The 22,534-nt window shown below is 34.4% G+C and overlaps 2 protein-coding genes and 1 pseudogene across 2 annotated transcripts; 1 reads left to right on the top strand and 2 right to left on the bottom strand.

Moving 5' to 3' along the window:
• Positions 1 to 728: 728 nt before the first annotated feature.
• LOC114180928 lies at positions 729 to 2,035 on the bottom strand (annotated as a pseudogene).
• Positions 2,036 to 7,315: 5,280 nt separating this feature from the next.
• On the top strand, positions 7,316 to 8,652 carry LOC114180927 (putative F-box/FBD/LRR-repeat protein At5g62970). Its single transcript, XM_028067222.1, has 4 exons — positions 7,316 to 8,032; positions 8,130 to 8,259; positions 8,295 to 8,321; positions 8,384 to 8,652. The coding sequence occupies exons 1-4, from the start codon at positions 7,316 to 7,318 to the stop codon at positions 8,650 to 8,652; spliced, it is 1,143 nt and encodes a 380-aa protein (XP_027923023.1).
• Positions 8,653 to 10,599: 1,947 nt separating this feature from the next.
• Positions 10,600 to 11,735, bottom strand: LOC114180926 (F-box/FBD/LRR-repeat protein At1g16930-like). Its single transcript, XM_028067220.1, has 3 exons — positions 11,064 to 11,735; positions 10,819 to 10,968; positions 10,600 to 10,701 (listed from the first exon to the last, which is right to left on the bottom strand). Exons 1-3 carry the CDS (start codon positions 11,730 to 11,732, stop codon positions 10,600 to 10,602), a joined length of 921 nt encoding a protein of 306 aa, XP_027923021.1. The 5' UTR covers positions 11,733 to 11,735.
• Between the last annotated feature and the right edge of the window lie 10,799 nt (positions 11,736 to 22,534).

The raw sequence follows: 22,534 nt of genomic DNA, 5'->3' as shown, positions 1-22,534 counted from the left end.
ATTCAAATTTATCATACCACGTTTTTTCTCATGATTGTAGGTGCAGATTTTTATTTTTACGGTTTGTGAGTGTCTGATAAAATGCAAATAAGAGAAAACTTGCAAAAATAATCTCTTAATTGAGATTATCTTAACTAAATTATTTTATTGAGGTGAAATATCTTTTAAAATAAAGAGAACATAATAGAAACTCAAAAAAATCCAGAAAGAACTTATTAAAAATATTTGTATCACTCAATGAATATGAAGATTATGAGAGCTAATTAGTGTACTTTTTGCCAAGATGGTAACGGGAAGACTTCTTTTTTCTTTTCTTGCTCTCGTCATGGGGAGGATACTACCAGCCATGTTGATAATTTTTTTTAGAAAATTATAATTTAAAAAAAAAACATGAATGAAAATATTTATTCATTCTATTTTTGAAAAAAAAAACATGAATGAAAATCTTTATTAATTGTATTAATAATGGATTTATTTGAGATGTAGTGATAAGTGGTCCTTTTAAACAATGTCACATTAATCATGATTATCAATTTTCAGACATGAAACAAAAGTCGGAGACAGAAGAAAGCAGGAAAATATGATAAGATAGTGTACTACACGGAAAGACAATTCTTCAAACTTTGCTTGATGGAAGAGTGCTGCATAAACAATTCAGGACAAGAGGGATAATGTGTGCCAACATTCTTACAATACTAAAAGAAAGACAAACAAAAAAGAAACCTTAACTATTCCAATGAAAGCTTGCAAGTATCTGAACTCTTCACGCATGAGGATAAATCTCTTATCATATCAAGTTTTTCCTCATCATTAGCATCAATGTCCGCGCATATTTTCATGGTCCTTAAATACTTTGCATTCTGCATAATAGATCTTGCAAACTCAAACTCATCTATAGAACCCTTGTAATTTACAAGCCGACAGGTTTTGAGGTATAATGAAATGCATTGAGGAACAGGTTGTGAGTATGGCCAAACTTCTCCCTCGTGGCTTTCATCAGATGAATAGATATGGCCCTGATAACAAGAATCAGAAAATATATTAACCCTAATGTTTGAAGATAACGAGAAAATCCATACCTGAAAAGTTTTAAATCGTTAAACCTTGTTATAAATGTAAAGAGCGAGAGTTTGAAGCTTTGGACAATGCTTGAGTATTTCCAAGACCTCAAGAGGCCATTCCTCAGTATGCCGCAAAGTCTTCAATTCAAGTTGAACTAAATTGTGAAAGCAAGAATCCAGGTCTCCTTGAAATATCTGAAGGACACACAAAAATAATACCCAAACATTAGAAATCCCTTTTTTTTTTCTCAGAAATGGAAAGTAATAAGAAAAAAAACCCACAGGCATTACCCAATCTATGAACAAAACTTCAACATTCTTAACAATTTCCATTGGAACAAACTCTGCTTGGATGTTGGCTCTGATCAACTTGGGCAATCTGTTGAACTTATTTTCATGACAGATATATGTATTTTCGGCTTCCAAATCCTCAAGATTAGGACTCCCAGCAAAAAGCTGTGAAAGATGTATACCTTCTGAGGAATAAACATGATACAAATGCAAGATTTTAAGTAAGGGCAATTCAAAAAAGTGAATATCTTCCACTTTCAAAAATTCCAATTTGAGCACTACAAGAGTTTTGCAGCTAAACACCACAGATGGCAAGACATTCCACAGAAGCTTAAAGTGGAGATGTTCAACTCTACCACTTATTGCAGCCCTAACCCATTTATCGGTACTTGCAGGATCATACAAGCGAGCATCACAATTGAGGGAAAATCTACGGAGGGGTTGGTCCAAATCACGCAAATGCATAAATGAGTACACTGAGTGAAGAAAGTGATTGTAGCTCTCTTCTTCTTTGTGCCAATGATAATCATCACTGTGTATACAAAATCGAAAGAGGGAACTGAACGCCATAGAAGATTCCAGCGTTTGCAGAGAATACTGGTTGCAACAACTTGTTTGGTTGGAAGAAAAGATAAAATGTATAGAAGGATTTCATCTGGAATACTACTAATGATATCAGCCATGGTTGAGAATATCAAAAGTATCCACGACTGCTTCAGTTTTATATAGGAATAACTCATCGCCCATTTATCAAATCTTTTGAGAATACTTTATTTTTGCATTGGAATTGATCGTAAACGTGGGGTGAAAGGAAAAGGTTAGGTTATATTTCCCATATTTTTGCATGGGAAATGATGTGCATGCAATTTTTAGTAACACTAATTTGTACCACTAACTCATATTAGTTGTATAACATTAATTGCGTAGTTGATAATTATCTTTTATTTTTAAAAATGAGTTATTTTATTGTATATTAAATATTGTATTGGATTTTCATAAATTAATTTTATTTAACGAATGAGATAGGTAATTTATTTGAGTGTGTAAAAGTTAGTATTTTTAATAGTAATGTATGAGTATCATTATTAGTATCGTAAAAACTCAATTTTGTTTAGATAATTAAAATATTAAATAAAATGAAAGGAAATTGATTTAAAAAATAATAAGATACTTGTTTGGATTTTGAAAAATAACGAAATCGAAAGAGAGAACTGATTTTTTTTTTTTTTACAAGTGCAATTTACTTATCTAATTCCAAAAGTGGTGCAAGTTTTAAAAAAATTTCACCAAGGAAAAGTCATGCCAAAATGATACGACTTTACTATGAAGAAGTTGTGTCAAAATAGGAAGACTTTTGTTAATCAGACTTTAAGTCGTGTCAAAATAGTAAGACTTTTCTATAAAAGTAAAGTTGTGTCATTATCATACGACTTTCATTAAATGCTTAAACAAAGTCGTGTCATATTGACACAACTTCAGTCTTGTAATTTTAATGAAGAAGTCGACTGAAGACGACTCGACTTTTGTAAGGTTCTTTTTAAATTATTTTTTTCACTTATTAAAATTTTAATGAAGAAGTCATTAGAAGACAAAACGATTTTAGTGTCACCATATTAGTAAATGGTAAAAATGATTTTGTTTTTATTTAGTTAAATAATAAAAATGAAATAATAAGGCATAGTCACAAAATTTGAAATATAATTAGTGAAATTTTTTTATTAAGATTTGTTCATCACAAAATGACGTAAAAGTTATCTATGAGACCCTATGCCACAAGGAGGCATTCTTCTTTGTCATCTAAGTCTAATTTGAGGTAGCTGAGGTGGATCATCATCATCATTATCTTCATGTTATTGTGTTTGGTTGACATCTTCCGACATTTGTGACTTTGCATTGCATCAACTTTGTTTACTTTAATTTGAATATTGTCATCCACTAATTATTAAGATGTTTGATTTCATGTACTTTTTAATAAGGAAATCTTCTTCTTCTTTTTTTCATGTGCATATTTACTTTATTCTCCTATTAATTACTCAACTAATTTTTTAATTTTTTTTTAAAATTAATAGTAACAATTAAGAACATGAAAAAAAAATTATTGAAGTCGTGTCGTCTTCAGACGACTTCTAAATTAAAAGTACATGAGTGAAGTCGTTAATATGTCATAACTTTGCTTACTTTTATAGGAAACTTTTATCATTTTGACAGACTTCAAGTTTGATTAGAATAAGTCTTATTATTTTCACATGACTTTTGTAAGGCCCAGTTTTCAGTCCTAAAGTTTTAAGGGCTGCCTTTAAGCTATTGGGCCTAAGGGCTGGCCCAAAGGATAAAACCACCCCAAAGTCTGCCCTAATTCATTCATTCTACACTTTCAGAATTTGCTCCCTTGGTGCTTCCAGTCGCAGCCATCACTCCATTAGGGTTTCGACGTTTAACCAGATTCAAGCCTAGCTCAACCTCGTTCTACTCACGTAAGTATTCCCCAACGCATAGCTTCCAATATCTGGTCTTATTTTGTGGCCAATGTTAATGTTCCCATAACAAACCCACTGCTATTCTTTTTCCAGCTCCATAATCCCCTGCTAGAGCTGTGGTATTCCTCTATTCGACATCAAGGTCTTGTGCTAGATTATTCCCAGGTAAGGGAAGCTAGAACCTACTCACGTATTTCATTTTTCCTGCTGTTTTTGCTGTTGTGCTAAGATTCTAGGGTTGATATGAGGTTCTGAATGCTTGGAATGTTTTAGTATGTTGGTTTGGATTGGTATGAATGGCTGTCGCAGGAAAACAGTGGCGAGATCGGATAATCTCGCCCAAGCGAGCCTGTCTCGCCTAGGCGACTCGCTTAGACCTTTTTACGCGAGGGTCGCTCAGGCGACCAACTCAGTTTTGAGCGAGCGAGCGAGCGTCTCGCTCAGGCGAGAGGAGTCTCGCCTAAGCGAGAATGTACAGAGGTCACTATTATGTGTGTCGAGCTCTCGCCTGGGCGAAGGGAGCTCGCCTGAGCGAGAGTCCTTCTCGCTTGAGCGAGACCCTCCAGTCTGAGCGAAGAGCTGGGCGATGATGCGTTCTGAGTTGGTTTTCTCTCTGTTCTTGGATGGTTAGCATGTGATTGATTGGGTTATTATATAATGGCACGATGGGGGTGATTATGCATGCTTAGGAGAGCGTTATATGTGGTGGATTATGAGTTTGGCATGATCTTTATATGAATTATACATGAGGGGTTGGGTATATATATATATATATATATATATATATATATATGGTCACAAATTTGACATGAGCAACGATGGACAATTGATGGTTGGTAATCTAGTGGCATGGTATTGGTATGAGAGGAAGCACTTTACTCATGGTTGGGAATAACGAGTTGGTATGGATTCATTATATGATAAATGAGGGTTGGTTACAGATGTTGGTGTGAGGTTCCTATGCATGATATATGTATTTGTTACTTGGCTGTTTGTATATGTTTGGTATTGGTCAGTACGTAATTCCTTGAAGTCTCTAGGTGAGACTTCATGGTCGTGCTTCAGTGGTCGGGACGTAATTCCATGGCCCCTGTTAGTGGGTGTCCATGGTGGTGCCCCATCTATATAACTTGGTAAGGATTCAAGGTAAGGAGTGCATCTTGACACTTTAAGGATTCAGTTAGTCTCACTTAGAGCGGACTGACTCATCTGGTGAGAGTAGCAGGAGGCCTAAAACTCATTAAGGGCTAACCTTGTGTGTGAGGGAATTGATCCATTGTAACACTTGTAACACATAGCTCAGGGGTGAGCAGAGGTATTCACCACAAGTGCAAGCATCCGCTGAATCTGACCAGGTTATATGTATCCGGATGAGTCGAGTCGAGTCGTAGTATATTGATTTGGAAGGTTATAACATGCTTGGGTGATGTACGTATATTGGACTGCGAAAGTATATCTGAATGCATTGATGAAATCTTTACGGCTCTAGTTTACCCTGTTTGCTTGTTTGATTGTCTTGTATGTTGTTCTTCTACTTTTGTGATGATCATCAACTTGTTGATGTGAGCAGATGCAAGAAGCACTCGAGGTCAACCGGGAAGAGATGATTCTGCTGCATAGTCTATTTGGGTTGGACACCATGTTTTGTTCGGGCTTTTTGTTAGGGTTATGGGCCATGTATTGCTTTACCCTTTTATACTCTATCTTTTTCTGTTAGCCTTTAGTTCTTGTATTTGGTATGTTTTGGCATCGTGGTGTGCCTCAAATTTTTTGTAAGGAGTAAGGTTTAAACTCCTGGACTGTGTTTATACTTTATTTTGTGCGACGCTTCCTTTAATTATTTTTATTAATTAAATGAGACATTACAACTTCTTCATATAAAATAAAAAATTATTCGTTATTAAAATATTTATTATTATGAATAAAAAATTATAATTGATCGCTAAATTAGTCACTGATTAACTAGAGACTAATTTTAGAAACCAATATAGAGATCAATTATATTTTTTTATACATAATAGTAACTATTGTAATAAAAAAAAAATTATTTTGTAGTTGTGAAAAAAATAATTGATGGAATAGAAAAAATGAAAAGATAGTGTAATTCGAAAGTAATAATTGAAAGAAGTGTATTTTGTAATTTATTTGTGTTGTATTCATCAAATGTCGATATACATCAGTATTTATAGATCCTGTTACATCATCATGACAATTCTTGATTTTTATCTCCTATTTTAGACTTTTTTCATTATTCTATAATTTTTATGACATTTCAATACTTTTTATATTAGATTCTTCTTAATTATACCCCTTCACTCACTGCAGTCCAGATCCATGTTAATTCTTATAGGATCATTTAAGGTAGAGAGCATCTGAGAAGAAATCTATGGAGGGGTTGGTCTCTATCACGAGAATCCAAAAAAGAATGATTTCTTCTGGAAAACTATTGATTATATCAGCCATGCTTCCTAATATCAAAAGAAATATAATAATATTTTGATCACTTTTATTTGATTTATTTGTAATTTATCATTCCAATAAATTTTAATTCATTAAATATCTATGACATCACATAATTTATTCAAATATTTTTTTAACGATTCTTAAAAATTATTTATTTATCCGAACACAATAAGACATTAACAACAGTGTCATCTTTATTTAGATTTTACTTCATAATATAAAAATTTGATTTGACGTTTTTATATTATCAAAGTTAAAGATAAAAAAAATAGAAACACTAATTCTTTTATGTTAAAATTTTTTATTATTTGTTAAATCAATTTCTTTTTACTTTATTTAATATTTTAAATTATTCCAACAAATAGTGTTGACTACACTAAATAATGATGTTCATAACTTACTATGAAGTACCGATCTTTATACACTCATGTAAATAAGTTAACTATTTCAATGATTAAGTGAAACTAATTTATCAGCATGTATACAATATAACTAATTTTTCAATAAAAAAAAGATAATTAACAATTAATTTTATACAACTAAATATAGTTTGTACCTGTGCAATGCATATTATTTTTCTAACTATTTAATATTTCATAATAAAAGTATTTACATATTAACATATTAAATTGATCGAATCTGGAAAATACAATATAGAGATTCTCCAACGTTAAAGTAAATCAATCAGAATTTAAACAATATATTAACCATATTAAGCTATGATAATCAAATATTATGTTTTAAAGATATTATATAATTAATTATTATACTATAATATTTTATATATACTAAATAATTAATTATCATATATATTAAAAGTATAACAATATTATTATATCGTAATTAAGGTATTAACCTATCAATATTTTAGAGATATTATCAAAATATTTGAGATATATGTGATAATATCTTGGGGTAGTAAGCGGTGAGTTGTTCCTATAATAAGAAACTGAAACAGGTGTTAGGGTTTTGATTTTCCATACAAATCTGGAGAAAGTGTGTACACTTTTCATATTCTAAACCATGGCCGATTTGATCAGCAGTATTCCAGATGAAATCCTTTTATACATTTTATCTTTTCTTCCAACCAAACAAGTTGTTGCAACCTGTGTTCTTTCAAAGCGTTGGAACCCTCTTTGGCGTTCGGTTCCCTCTTTCGATTTCTCTATCGGTTATGAAAACCGCAAAGAGGCCTACGATCACTTTCACTCAGTGTCCTCTTTTCTGCGTTCGCGTGATAGAGATCAACCCCTTCTCAGATTTCGCCTCAATTATTTTTTCAACTGTTTTGATCCTACCATTCGTTATAGTTACAGAACAATTCGTCATACTGAAAGCATCATCAAGACACGGATTGAGGATGCAGTGAGTGGAAGTGCAAGAGTTCAACACCTCGACCTCAGTTTGGATCTATACATCGTCATGCCCTCTGTGGTGTTTACCTTCAAAACTCTTGTATTTCTGAAATTGGCCAATATGACAGTGGAAAATATCCCCTTTGTTGATTTTCCCATGCTTAAAATCTTGCATTTGAATCGTGTGCTCTTCTCAGAAGGTATAGATCTTTCACAGCTTCTCTCTGGGTGCCCTAATCTTGAGGATTTGGAAGTCAAAAGTATACTTATCAATGCTGAATTAAAGTTCAGCAGATTGTCCACCTTGGGCAACATGGCTGCAAAATTTGTTCCATTCGAAATCGTCAAGAATGTTAAAGTTTTGTGCACAGATTTGGTAATGCACGTGAGATTTGTTTGTTATTATACTTTCTATTCTTGAGGAGAAAAAGGCGTATTTGTGATGATATTGTTTTTGTATGCATCTCTTGCAGTTCCGTCAGCAAGATTGGATTTATGAGTTTCAGAATTTAGTTCAACTTAAATTGGATTACCTGTATATTAAGAACAATTGGGTTGAGTTCTTGGAAACGCTGAGGCGTTGTCCCAAGCTTCAAACTCTTGCAATTGGTTGTATTGGGAAGGTTTGATGATTTAAGCCTTAGAAGTATATGAATTTTCTTGTTATCTTTTGTTCAAACAATATTATTAATATAGTTTTATGATTGTTGTTAACAGATAAGTTTTGGTTCATCTGCGCAAGGCCATGAAGAAGCAGTGTTGCCAGACCCACAATCTGTTCCTGCATGCATCTTATCACACCTCAAAACCTGTAGTCTTGGATGTTACAGGGGTTCGATAGATGAGTTTCTATTTGCAGGATACATCATGGAGAATGCAAAATATTTAAGGACTATGAAAATCAAAATTTCCTCTTACAATGATAGGGAGAAACTAAATATGATAAGAGATTTATCCTCATGCAAGAGGAGTTCAGATACTTGTAAACTATCATTTGATAATTAGGGTTGAATAGTTAAGTTTTCTTTTTGTTTGTTTTTTCATTAGTATATATAGTAGATGTTGACATGTTTATCTATGAAAGTTTGTGACACATTATCCCTCTTGTCAAGAATTAATTGTTTATGAACACTCTGAGATTTAATCTTTGTAATCTGCAGTACGAACGAATAGTATTCAGTGATAACGTTTCAAAATTTCAATTTAGAGGTAATTATTATCGAAATAAAAAAATATTATTCATCACGACAGTATTTATGCACTAAGTAAATCCATTATATTATATGGATTAATGAGGTTAACTACTTATTCTAACCTCGTCGTACTGGTAAACTATTTTTTTGCAACAAAAAATTATATATTAATACACATTTCTGTTTATAAAACAAACTGGTACAAATAATTTTATAATTCAACAAATTAAGAAAAAATAAAGATCGTGGTAGTACACAAATAAATAAATGTAATATATTATTGCGACTTCAGCTGGGCTACTTCTAAAAAAAAGCTACTTCTAAAAAAAAGGAGTAACGAGTATTAGAATCTTCTAAAATTAAAGCAATTCTCCAAATGTCCCCAGAGTTATTAATAGGTGGAATTAGTTATTTTAATATAATTTTATTAAATTTATTCGACATTTTAAGTACATTTTATAATAGTATTTGACTTAACATTAAAGCAACAAAAATGTGTCAAACAGTATAAACAACTCATACAATCCTGAAATGAGTAGGAAATATCAAATAAATTTAACAAAACTATATTAAAATGACTAATTTCACGTATTTTAAAAGATAAAAGACTAAATTGGTCTAAAACTTTGAAATAGACTAATTCTAAAATTTACTGAAAGTTTAAGGACCAATATAATCCTATTTTGTCTCAATTCCTCTTTGGATTTTTTATTTGATTTTTAGTTTCTCTCTTTCTGATGCCCTAAATCAGTAGGAGGTGACGAGCATGTTTATTTTTCCGCTGCCAAGTAGTGGCGCTGTCCGTACCACAACCATCGCAACCTGTGTGATGTTGGTATTTTTTTCAATTCAGAAACCAATTTAGCTTCTCGCAATGTTCTTTCCACTAAATTAGAATTTTCTTATACATAAAAAAATCTATATTAATTAGAATCACAATGTTTTATCCTCTTATGTATATTATTTTTGATAAAAAATTAAATTAAGTCAATTTTTTCACTCTATCTATTAGACGATGTTTTATTGCTCTTTACCCATTATGTGTAACTATTATTAGTTGTTTCATATATGTGCATCGTTTTTCAAGATGTCACTGTTTACTATAACAGAAACATAGAACCATATTGGAATTCTATTCTCAAGCTTTTTTGGTTACAACAGCAATAAAAAAAAGGGTTCTTCTGCAATGGATTTCTTTACGCTGTTCATAGACCTTAGAATCCTAAAGAAAACAGTATAAGCAGATATAATATCATCACGTTATAAAGGCTTACGATAATTTTTTTCATCTGCAAATAAACAATCTCCTCAGATGCATTACAAATTATACTTCATCTCATCGACTGAAATTCTTCATTATACCTTAACTAAATTCTTCAACTTTCAATAAAGATCAGTGCTTATTGCAGATGTAAAGGTTGAATTCTTGAAACAACACAATCTTAAAATTTCAAAGTGAGTCAAAAAATTCTGGACAAAATGGATAATGTGTGACAAACTTTCATTAGAGGTGAAGAAATGTAGATTAAAATGGTAAACATGTCTACATTCTTGCAGTTTCTAACGGAAAGACAAACAAAAGAAAATTTCACTAACTATTTAAATGAAAGTGTGCAAGAATCTGAGCTCTTATCGCATGAGGATAAATCTCTTATTATATCAAATTTCTTCTCATGGCTAGCATCACCGTCAGTGCAGATTTTCATGGTCCGTAGATATTTTGCATTCTCCAAAATATATCTTGCAAATAGAAACTCATCTACAGAACCACTGTACCTTTTAAGACAACATGTTTTAAGGTGTGATGAAATGCATGCCGGAACACTTTGTGGATATGGCCAAGCATATTCTCCAGAGCCTCCTAAAAATAATGCAGAAAAGAACTGATAACAACAAACATATAAAAATTATATTAATACTAATGTTAGAAGAAAAGATAACAAGGAAATTCATACTTGAAAAGCTTAAATAATTAAACCTTATAAATGCAAATGACAAGACTTTGAAGATTGGGACAATGCTTGAGCAATTTCAAGACCCAAAGCCAATCCTCGTTCGCCTGCAAATCCAATTCAAGTTGAACTAAATTTTGAAAGTCAAAATCCAGGTCCAGGTTCCGTTGATATACCTGCAAGAGATACAAAATGATATCAAAACATAAAAATCCCCCTTTTTTTTCCTTTGAGATAGAGAGTAATAAGAAACAAATCCCACATGCATTACCCAATTTAAGAGCAAAACTTCAACATCCTTGACAATTTCCAATGGAAGTAAGTTTTCATTGATGCTGGCTCTAACCAACTTGGTCAAACGGTTAAACTTTCCTTTAGTTTCACAAGCCAAACCCATGACTTCCAAGTCCTCAAGATTAGGACACCCAGAGAGAATCTGTGAAAGATCCAGATATCTTGGTAAACTAACAGAGTTCAAGTACAAGATTTTAAGCAAGGGCAAATCAACAGAGGAAAAATCTTCCACTGTTATCGAATTCAACTTGAGAACTACAAGAGTTTTGCAGCTAAACACAGATGGCATTACAATGTCCCGATTACAATTAATGTCGAGGTGTTGAACTCTTCCACTCACTGCAGCCGTAATCCATGTCTTGATACATATGGTTTGGTCAAGGGTAGAGTCAAATGTGAGGCGAAATCTATGGAGGGGTTGCTCTCTATCACGCGAAAGCAGAAAAGAGTCCACCGATTGAAGAAAATGAGTGCATGCCTCTTTGTATTTGTCATGATTGTAGTCGAAATGGAAAGAGGGAACTGAACGCCATAGAAAGATCCAGCGCTTGGAGAGAACACTGGTTGCAACTACCTCTTTGGTTGGAAGAGAAGATAAAATGTCACAAAGGATTGAGTCTGGCAAACTGCTGATCCTATCAGCCATGGTTGAGAATATCTGATTGGGACACAGCTGCTTCAGTTTCTTATAGAATAATCAAATCCTTTGATAAGAATTTACGTTTGCATTGGATTTGAGGCGCATGCCATGAGAACCTAAGCGTTGGGAAGTGAAACGAAACACCTAGGGTTGTATTTCCCATATTTTGAATTGAAACAACTTAAGTAATGGTATCACTTATCACCTATTAAACACTGCCACTGATATTACTCAATGAAAATAAATGCTCCTTTCAGTTTTTTTTTTTTTACTGCACCAGTTTTGGTTCATGGTAATAATCATAAATAATCATAGATGTATCATAATAATCATGTTTTAAAAATTAGAATACCAAAAGTGTACACAGCTGTTTCAGTTTTCTTATAGGAACAACTCACTGCCCAACGTATCAAAATCATTTGAGAAGGCTTTAATTTCGCATTGGATGCCATTTAGAACCTAAGCTTTGGAAGTGAAAGGAATAACCGACGGTTGTATTTCCGCATTGAAACAAGTTGCGTGATTAAATACTTATTAATAATAACTAGTCTGAATACTTTCTTTTTTTTAGTATTAGTTTATTAAATTAGGTTTAAATACCTTTTTTGTCCTCATTTTCATTTTCGTAGTGTTTGTTGCGGATGGTCCTCATTCTCACAGGATGTTTAAAATGGTCCTCATCTTTACCGAATGTTTAGAATGGTCCTCATTTTCGCAATTCATGTTTTATTTGGTCCTTTTCTGTAACGTCATTTAAATCATTAACAGAACATTATACAGGTGACACAGTTTGTATTAGGGTGTGTTACGTGTAGGTGGCTAATTAACGTTAATTTTTCAATTTAGGAGAAATTTTGCAATTAGGAAAATTTCTTTATCTTCGTCTTTCTTGAGTTCAGATTTGCAGAGGAAGCAGCTAATACTTGTCATTTCATTATTGGTGGGGTTCAGTGGGGTATTATTTTAGTTGGTTTGTTTGTCGGTTGTCGATGTTGGTGTAATGGTTCCCATTATTTTATTTGTAATTTATTGTAGCAGTGGTCCCCCATTGCGTTAAAGTAAGCTTAATAATACATATTTTTTATCTGTTTAAATTATTTTAGGGCAATGAGTGATGATAGGTTCAATGTTATTGTCCACCACGGTGGTGAAGTATAGGCCCATGAAGAGGCCGCTGAAGTAGAGATTGGGGATGCCAGTGGTCTGAATAGTGATGTTGAAGTGGAAGGTGAAATTGAAGTGGACATCCTTTTTCAAATCATTAATCTGCCTCATTTTTGACTGCTGATCCTATCAGCCATGCCTTGGAATATCAGAGGTCTACATAACTGCTTCAGTTTCTTATAGGAACACCTCACTATCTAACATATCAAATCCTTTGAGAACAATTTATTTTGCATTGAAATTGATGTCATGCCATGAGAACCTAAGCATTGGGAAGTGAAAGGAAAAATCTAGGGTTGTATTTCCCATATTCTGAATTGAAACCACTTATGTAATGCTACTGCTTATTATAGAAATAACTAGTCTCAATTACTGTGTTTTTTTAATATTAGCTTATTACTTTAAAAAATGAGTTATATTTTAGACGTTGAGGAAACAAACAGTGAATGTTTTAAAGAACAGTAAAAGTAGTGTAAATATTAAACCATTTAATAAGTTACTATCTCTTAATCAATTTAATACATTACTAATTATATATAATCTTCTAATTGTTGGTGTCTGAAATATGAGGTATAATTGTAAAGTTGACAGTAACATGGATGTACTTGGTATATTTTTAGTAAAATTAATTTATAATTTCGATATTAGTTGTACAAAATTAAGTGGGTAGTTGTTAACTATCTTTTATGTTTCAAAAATTACTTATATTGTATATTAAACATTGTATTGTATTGTATTATGATTATGATAAATAAGTCTAATTTAATGATTGAAATATGGAATTTATTTACATGACTGTACAAAAACTAGTACTTTCAATAGTTCTTTTTTTTTTTATCAGCAACAAAATTTAAATAAATATAATAGGACATTTGGGATGCCCTAACCCTTTTACAAGTTACAAAAACATTACAGATTGGTTACTATTATGTTGTAACTCCATAATAGTCCCGACACTAAAACAATAATAAAGTAGCTAATTTACATTGACATGAGCACTATAACTAATACCACCATGATGATGTTCAAAATACTTTTCAGTAATCCACCCCACATTTATATTTAAAGAGCTCATACATGTAATGACTCCAAAGAATAATCTTCAACCTTCATATTCTTTACATATTGTTCCTACTTGTATACCTATAGGACATGTTAAGGCAGTCAAAACTTATTGCAAAGGTCCCTTAATAGCTTTTCATTTAAGCTTCCCAACTCCACTTGACTTGATGTTTGAACTTGATCTTCTTGGCTATTACTCCTTTCTCATGGATTCCACCTGCATGTTAGTTCTCAACATATTCTTGCACAACCTTTTATCTTTATAGGAATAAGAGCAAGTATATTTTTGGCATCTCTACTTTTAGCATTCCACACATTTTCATTAATTCCACCTTTCCCTTTGGGCTTACATTTAGTCATCTACTACAAGAACTACCCAACACCTCTCTTCATTAGCATCAAAAAGTTCTTAGCACATAGATTTGAGGCAAGTGATCGGACTCAAACACCAGTCAGAATATGAAAAAAATGTTTTTGGGTACTTACTTGTGATCCATGCCCAAGATTTAATTTGTACTAATGTGAACACTTCCTCACTATCTATTTTAGAGTTCCTAAATATATAATTATTTCTATGGATCCATATACCCCATAATATAGCCACCCACACGTTCCTCCATACACAATTTCCTTTAGAGTTAAGCCCTAGCATATCAAAACCTAGGAAATGGTCTTTTGCTCTATTATGATGTACTGACGAAACACCAATCCAAGAATCGCACAACTTCCAAATTTGAGTAGCCACCCTACAGGTGAGAAACAAGTGGCATACTGATTCGTCACAAGTGTCACACATGACACATCTTCTACTCTCCAGAAGAATTCCTCTTTTAAGTAGATTATCATATGTTGCTACCCTATTATGTAGTACTCTCCATGCAAAAATGTGAGTTGTGGGTAAAGCTTTAACATTCCAGAAAGTTCCATACAAAGTCTCTTCATCCCCTATAGTTCCATTTTGCATCTTCTTATATGCAGATTTAACCGTATATTCTTGTGTGGCATCCCCTCTCCAAACCCATTCATCCTCTTTTTCCTTATGCAATGTGCAGCCCTCGATGTATTGCATCATTTCTTCTACCATTGGTTTTTCCCATTCAAACCACCCTCTTCTCCACAATATGTTCCATTTCCACTGATTCTCATACCAATTTCCAACCTCAACTAGTCTTGCTTTCTTTTTGTTTGAATTTGCAAAAATTCTAGGATATTTATCCCTCAAGGGTAAATCTCCTATCCATATATCTTCCCAAAGCAAAATTCTATTTCCATCTCCACTCTTCCAAATAATATTATTATCAAACCAATCTCCCCACTCTCCATTACCACAAACTTTCCTAAGATCCCTCCACCACCATGAGTCTAATTGGCGGTTGTTTTTATCATTTAAAGCTCTCCATGACCCATATTTTGAAAATAAGATATCACTCCATAGACCTCGTTCCTCCTTTCCTAGTCTCCATTTCCACTTACCTAGAAGGGCATAATTGAATCTTTTCAAGTCTTTTATTACTAATCCTCCCTCTTCCTTAGGCTTACATATGGTTTCCCATTTTACCCATGCAATCTTTCTACCCTCATGGCCCCATCCCCATAGAAAGTCTTTTTGTATTTTAACTATTTCTTTCCTAACAATAGACGGCATTTTGAAGAGTGATATGAAGAATAGAGGCATGGCAGATAATACTGATTTAATTAAAGTCGCTCTTCCTGCGAATGAGATGTGTCTACCTTTCCATCTAGATAATCTCTTTCTGATTTTTGACATCAAGCCTTGCCAAAATTCCTTTCTTCTTTGATTTCCACCAGTAGGTATACCTAGATAAGTGAATGGAACTTTCATAGTGCCGCAGTTCAATAAAGTTGAGTACCTATCTATGGTTGTAGGTTGTACTCCTATCCCAGCTAGCCTACTTTTGTGGAAATTTACCTTTAATCCTGAAGCTAATTCAAAACACCTAAGTATGCTTTTTAAGACCATAACATTTTGAGTATTCTCTTTGCAAAAAAATAATGTATCATCAGCAAATTGCAACATGGTAACACTTATCTCTTTCCTTCCCACTTTTATTCCTTTGAATAAACCTTTACTTTCAGCTTGTCTCACTGCTCTTGCTAGCCCTTCTACCACAAGAAGAAATAGAAAGGGAGCTAGTGGGTCCCCTTGTCTAAGCCCTTTCTCAGGTTTGAACTCCTTTGTAGGACTACCATTTACTAGGACAGAAATCGTTGATGATTGTAGACATCCCCTAATCCACTTAATCCACTTTGAGCAAAATCCTAGTTTTTCCATCATATAAAAGAGGAAATCCCATTTTACCGAGTCATAAGCTTTCTCAAAATCGACCTTTACTATGATACAATTCTCCTTTTTCCTCCTTACTTCATCTACCACTTCATTTGCTACCACCACACTATCTAGTAATCCTCTATTCTCTATAAAAGTTGATTGTTTAATGTCTATAACTTTATGTAGAATTTTTTGCAGCCTTTTTGCAAGAATTTTAGAGATAATTTTGTATACACTCCCTACCAATGAAATAGGCATGTATTCATTCATACTTTGAGGATTATCTACCTTAGGTATAAGACTTATAAAGGATGCATTAGTACCTTTAGGCCAACTCCCACCACTATGAAAACAGGTTATTGCCCTCACTATGTCCTCCTTAATAAGACCCCAAAATTGCTTTATGAAATTAAAATTAAAGCCATCCGGACCTGGGCTCTTGTTACTGTCACAATCCCATACAGCTGTCTTAATTTCCTCTTCTGTGATTCTGTTGGTCAGCATATCATTATCCTCTCGGTTAATAGAGGGAAACTCTATATTATCAAGCCTTATATTCATATTGTTATGCTCTGTGAACCTGTTTTTGAATTGACATCTAATTTCCTATTTAACCTTAATGGGATCCTCACACCAATCATTGTCAATATACAATCCCTTAATCATATTCTTAATTCTCCTCCATTTGATTAACCTATGGAAATATTTTGTATTCATGTCTCCTGCCTCTAACCATTTAGCTCTTGCCTTTTGTTTTTCTAAAGCTTCTAGTTTAAAATTTATCTTTTTTAAATCAGCAAACAGAATGTTTCTTTCCTCCCTACCCATTTGGTCTAGGTCACTCTCCTCGTCTCTTTTATCTAGCTTACTTGTGCTAGATATGATCATTTCTTTACTTTTATATATATCGCCAAAAATCTCCTTATTCCATACTTTTAAGTCCATTTTCATTCTTTTCAATTTCTCTTTTAATGTCCAAATAGCATTTCCATTCATCTTATAACTTTCCCAACATGTCTTCACCATGTTCCTAAAACTTATGTGTGTACTCCACACATCTAAATTTCTAAAAGGTTTTGGTGAATATCATTAGTGCTCCTACTTATATAATCTTATAATTGTTGGTATGTGCAATATAAGGTATAATAGTATTAAAATTGACAATAAAATTGTTTTGTAATTTTTTTGTAAAATTATTTTGTAATACTATTTGAATATTAGTTCTGTAACACTGTTAAGATATTATAATTGAATTCTGCAGTTTGGGGTTTAACATTAAGACAATAACATTTTAAGAAGAATTTCTCAAATTTGAAGTTAAAAAAGTATTAATATATTTGAATAATTTATTTATTTCAATTATCTATTTTACCATTAATGAAAATTCATTTTTATATATGTCATTATATGCAAACGATTTATTTTTTTAATATATATACTTCTTTTGTAATTTTACTTTTTAACAAATCATATGTTTTAAATTAAAATAATTATCATACTAATTATCATTATCTAATAACAAATCATATGTCTCTATACAGTATTTTACATATTTTTAAAATAAAACAATTTAAAATAAAAAATATTTTAAAAATAAAAAAATTTAAATTGTAATTTTAAATACTATTTGATATAATAAATTACGTGAGGGCACAAAAGAAAAATGGTAATTTTAGAGTGGAAAGTGGATTATACAATTAGAAATCCATAAATATATGTTGAGTAATTGATAGGTTAGTTCTCATTTAAATAAATAACAATTCATTTTGTTATGATTTGTCGAGGAATATAGAAAAATGAAAAAAATAAAAATATGTCACATAAGATAATAAAAGAAAATTATTCAAATTAAATTGTTAAAGAATTATTTTTCTTTAAAAATTTGGATATGTGTCACACATAAATAGTTCAACGTTCTTTCATTTTAGAAAGCCACGTATCACAAAAATTAAAAGTAATAAAATTTTCTACTTTTAGTTAAATTTTTGTATGCTGCTTTTTGTGTTAGATAAAAAATTTTCGTACTTTGTATGATTTCATTTGTATATTATATAGATAGATGTGACATCTTTAGGTTTAATCTACTTTAGGATTTCTTTTTAATTTGACTTTAAATTTGGTAAATTTTATTTAATTAGGTTATTTTTGTTAACTCTGTCATATTAGTTAAGAACGGTGTCTAACATGGATTGTTACTGTGATATGATGCACTGTCAAATGATGTAGCCGTTATTTCAGTATAACGTCCTTTTTAAGTTTAAACATATAGGTTAAGGGTTAGAAATCGGTCAAAATTGAGTTTAGAGTTTCATCGAAGATATCATAAAGTATAAGAAATTACGATAATATATATTTATAAGAACAAATTTACATACAATATAAAGATAATATAACATTTTCATATAAAATAAAACATATAGATAATAAATTACAATAAACAAAGCATTAACATTTATATGAAAGTCAAAGGTAAACTATTATAGGTATAATTACTAATTTGGTACCCCAATTTTTGGTTAAGTTTAATTTAGTACCTATACTTTTGGTTTGTTCAATTTAGTACCCCAATTATCTAAAAAGATTTCAATTTGGTCATCTCCGTTAAGTTGACATTAACACCGTGTCCGAATTTCGAGTTTGGGGTTTGAAGTTTCGAGTTACGGGTTTCGGGTTACGGGTTTCGGGTTTCGGGTTACAGGTGTTGGGTTTCGGGCTACAGGTTTTCGATTTAGGATTTCGAGTTTCACGTTTCGGGTTACGGGTTATAGATTTCCGGTTTAGGGTTTCGAATTTCGAGTTTGGGGTTTGAAGTTTCGGGTTACGGGTTTCGGGTTACAGATTTCCGGTTTAGGGTTTCAAATTTGGGGTTACGGGTTTCCGGTTACGAGTTTTGGGTTTCGGTTACGGGTGTCGGGTTTCGGGTTACACGTTTCCGATTTAGGGTTTCGAGTTTCTCGTTTCGAGTTTAATTTTTGGGGTTTCGGGTTTAGGATTACGGGTGTTGGGTTTCGGGTTACAGGTTTCCGATTTAGGATTTCGAGTTTCACGTTTCGGGGTTGATGTTTGGGGTTTCGGATTTAGGGTTTCGGGTTACGGGTTTAGGGTTACGGGTGTCAGGTTACGGGTTTCAGGTTACGGGTTACGGGTTACGGGTTTCGGGTTACAGATTTCCAGTTTAGGGTTTCGAATTTCGGGTTACGGGTTTCCGGTTACGAGTTTTCGGTTACGGGTTTAGGGTTTCGGGTTACGGGTGTCGGGTTTCGGGTTACAGGTTTCCGATTTAGGGTTTCGAGTTTGATTTTTGGGGTTTCGGGTTTAGGATTTCGGGTGTCCAGTTTGGGTTTCGGGTTTGGAGTTTCGGATTTCGGGTTACGGGTTTCAGGTTTTTGGTTACGGGTTACGAGTTTTGGGTTTGGGGTTTCGTGTTTACGGTTTGGGGTTTCAGATTTCGGGTTTCGGGTTACTTGTTTTGAGTTTTGGGTTTCGGGTTTCGGGTTACGGCTTTCCGGTTTAGGGTTTCGGGTTATATGTTTCGCTTTTCTCGATTTGTTTTTCGGGTTTCGGGTTTCGGGTTTTGAGTTTCGGGTTTGGAGTTTCGAGTTTCGGGTTTCCAGTTTGGGGTTTCGGGTTTAGGGTTTGGGGTTTCGTATTTTTGGTTACGGGTTTCGGGTTATTGGTTTCAGGTTACGGGTTACGGGTTTCGGGTTACAGATTTCCGGTTTCGAGTTACGGGTGTCGGGTTTCGGGTTACAGGTTTTCGGTTTAGGGTTTCGAATTTTGGGTTACGGGTTTCAGGTTACGGGTTTCCGGTTACGAGTTTTGGGTTTCGGGTTACGGGTGTCGGGTTTCGGGTTACAAGTTTCCGATTTAGGGTTTCGAGTTTCATGTTTCGGGTTTTATGTTTGGTGTTTCGGGTTTAGGATTTCGGGTGTGCAGTTTGGGTTTCGGGTTTAGGGTTTGGAGTTTCGGATTCCGGGTTACGGGTTTCAGGTTACTGGTTACGGGTTTCGGGTTACAGGTTTTTCGATTTGGGGTTTCGAAATACAAGTTTTCGGTTTCGGGAATCGTGTTTCGAGTTTGGGGTTTGGAATTTCTTGTTTCAGGTATCGGATTTCGGGTTACGGGTATCGGGTTTCAGGTTACGGGTTTTAGGTTTCGGGTTTAGAGTATGGAATTTCGGGTATCGTGTTCGGGTTTCGAGTGTGGTGTTTCAGTTTTAGGGTTGGGGGTTTCAGATTTCGGGCTACGGGTTCTGGGTTACAGGTTTCGGGTTACGGATTACGGGATACGAGTTATAGATTTCCGGTTTAGGGTTTCGAATTTCGAGTTTGAGGTTTGAAGTTTCGGGTTACGGGTTTTGGGTTTCGGGTTACGGGTGTCGGGTTTCGGGTTACAGGTTTTCGATTTAGGGTTTCGAGTTTCACGTTTTGGGTTTGATGTTTGGTGTTTCAGGTTTAGGATTTCGGGTGTCCAGTTTGGGTTTCAGGTTTAGGGTTTGGAGTTTCGGATTCCGTGTTACGGGTTTTAGGTTACTGGTTACGGGTTTCGGATTCCGGGTTACGGGTTATAGATTTCCGATTTAGGGTTTCAAATTTCGAGTTTGGGGTTTGAAGTTTCGGGTTACGGGTTTTGGGTTTCGGGTTACGGGTTACAGGTTTCCGATTTAGGATTTCGAGTTTCACATTTCGGGGTTGATGTTTGGGGTTTCAGATTTAGGGTTTCGGGTTACGGGTTTAGGATTACGGGTGTCGGGTTACGGGTTTCAGGTTACGGGATACAGGTTTCGGGTTACGGGTTACGAGTTACGAGTTTCGTGTTACAGATTTCCGGTTTAGGGTTTCGAATTTCGGGTTACGGGTTTCCGGTTATGGGTTTTCGGTTAAGGGTTTTGGGTTTCGGGTTACAGGTATCGGGTTTCGTGTTACAGGTTTCCGATTTAGGGTTTCGAGTTTCTCGTTTCGAGTTTGATTTTTGGGGTTTCGGGTGTCCAGTTTGGGTTTCGGGTTTAGGGTTTGGAGTTTCGGATTTTGGGTTACGGGTTTCAGGTTTTTCTTTACGGGTTTCGGGTTACAGGTTTCCGATTTGGGGTTTCGAAATACAAGTTTTCGGTTTCGGGCATCGTGTTTCGAGTTTCAGGTATCGGGTTTTGGGTTTCAGGTATCGGGTTACGGGTATCGGGTTTCAGGTTACTAGTTTTGGGTTTTGGGTTTAGGGTATGGAATTTCGAGTATCGTGTTGGGGTTTCGAGTTTGGGGTTTCGAGTGTGGGGTTTCGGTTTTAGGTTAGGGGTTTCAGATTTCGGGCTACGGGTTCTGGGTTACAGGTTTCGGGTTACGGATTACGGGTACGGGTTATAGATTTCCGGTTTAGGGTTTTGAATTTCGAGTTTGGGGTTTGAAGTTTCGGGTTACGGGTTTCGGGTTTCGGGTTACGGGTTTCGGGTTTCGGGTTACAGGTGTTGGGTTTCGGGTTACAGGTTTCCGATTTAAGATTTCGAGTTTCACGTTTCACGTTTCGGGTTTGATGTTTGGGGTTTCGGGTTACGGGTTTAAGGTTACGGGTTTCCGGTTTCGGGTTTCGGGTTTCGGGTTTCGGGTTACAGGTTTCCGATTTGGGGTTTCGAAATACAAGTTTTCGGTTTCGGGATTCGTGTTTGGAGTTTGGGGTTTGGAGTTTCCGGTTTCGGGTTACGGGTATCGGGTTTCAGGTTACGGGTTTTGGGTTTCGGGTTTAGGGTATGGAATTTTGGGTATCGTGTTCAAGTTTCGAGTTTGGGGTTTCGAGTGTGGGGTTTCAGTTTTAGGGTTGGGGGTTTCAGATTTCGGGCTACGGCTACTGGGTTACAGGTTTCGGGTTACGGATTACGGGTTACGGGTTATAGATTTCTGGTTTAGGGTTTCAAATTTCGAGTTTGGGGTTTGAAGTTTCGGGTTACGGGTTTCGGGTTTCGGGTTACGGGTGTTGGGTTTCGGGTTACAGGTTTTCGATTTAGGATTTCGAGTTTAGGGTTTAGGGTTTAGGGTTTAGGGTATATGGTTTAGGGTATGTGGTTTAGGGTTTATGGTTTAGGGTTTAGGGTTTCAGGTTTAGGGTTTTGGGTTACGGGTTTATGGTTTCGGGTTTCCAGTTTGGGGTTTCGGGTTTAGGGTTTGGAGTTTCGGATTTCAGGTTACGGGTTTCAGGTTACTGGTTACGGGTTTGAGGTCACGGGTATCGGGTTTCGGGTTACGGGTTACAGGTTTCCGGTTTGGGGTTTCGAAATTCAAGTTTTCGGTTTCGGGATTTGTGTTTC

Source organism: Vigna unguiculata, chromosome 4 (assembly GCF_004118075.2).
Source record: "Vigna unguiculata cultivar IT97K-499-35 chromosome 4, ASM411807v1, whole genome shotgun sequence".
NCBI classification, from domain to species: Eukaryota; Viridiplantae; Streptophyta; class Magnoliopsida; order Fabales; family Fabaceae; genus Vigna; species Vigna unguiculata.
Note: the sequence above shows the minus strand (reverse complement) of the source record. Positions and strands in the feature narration are given on the sequence as shown.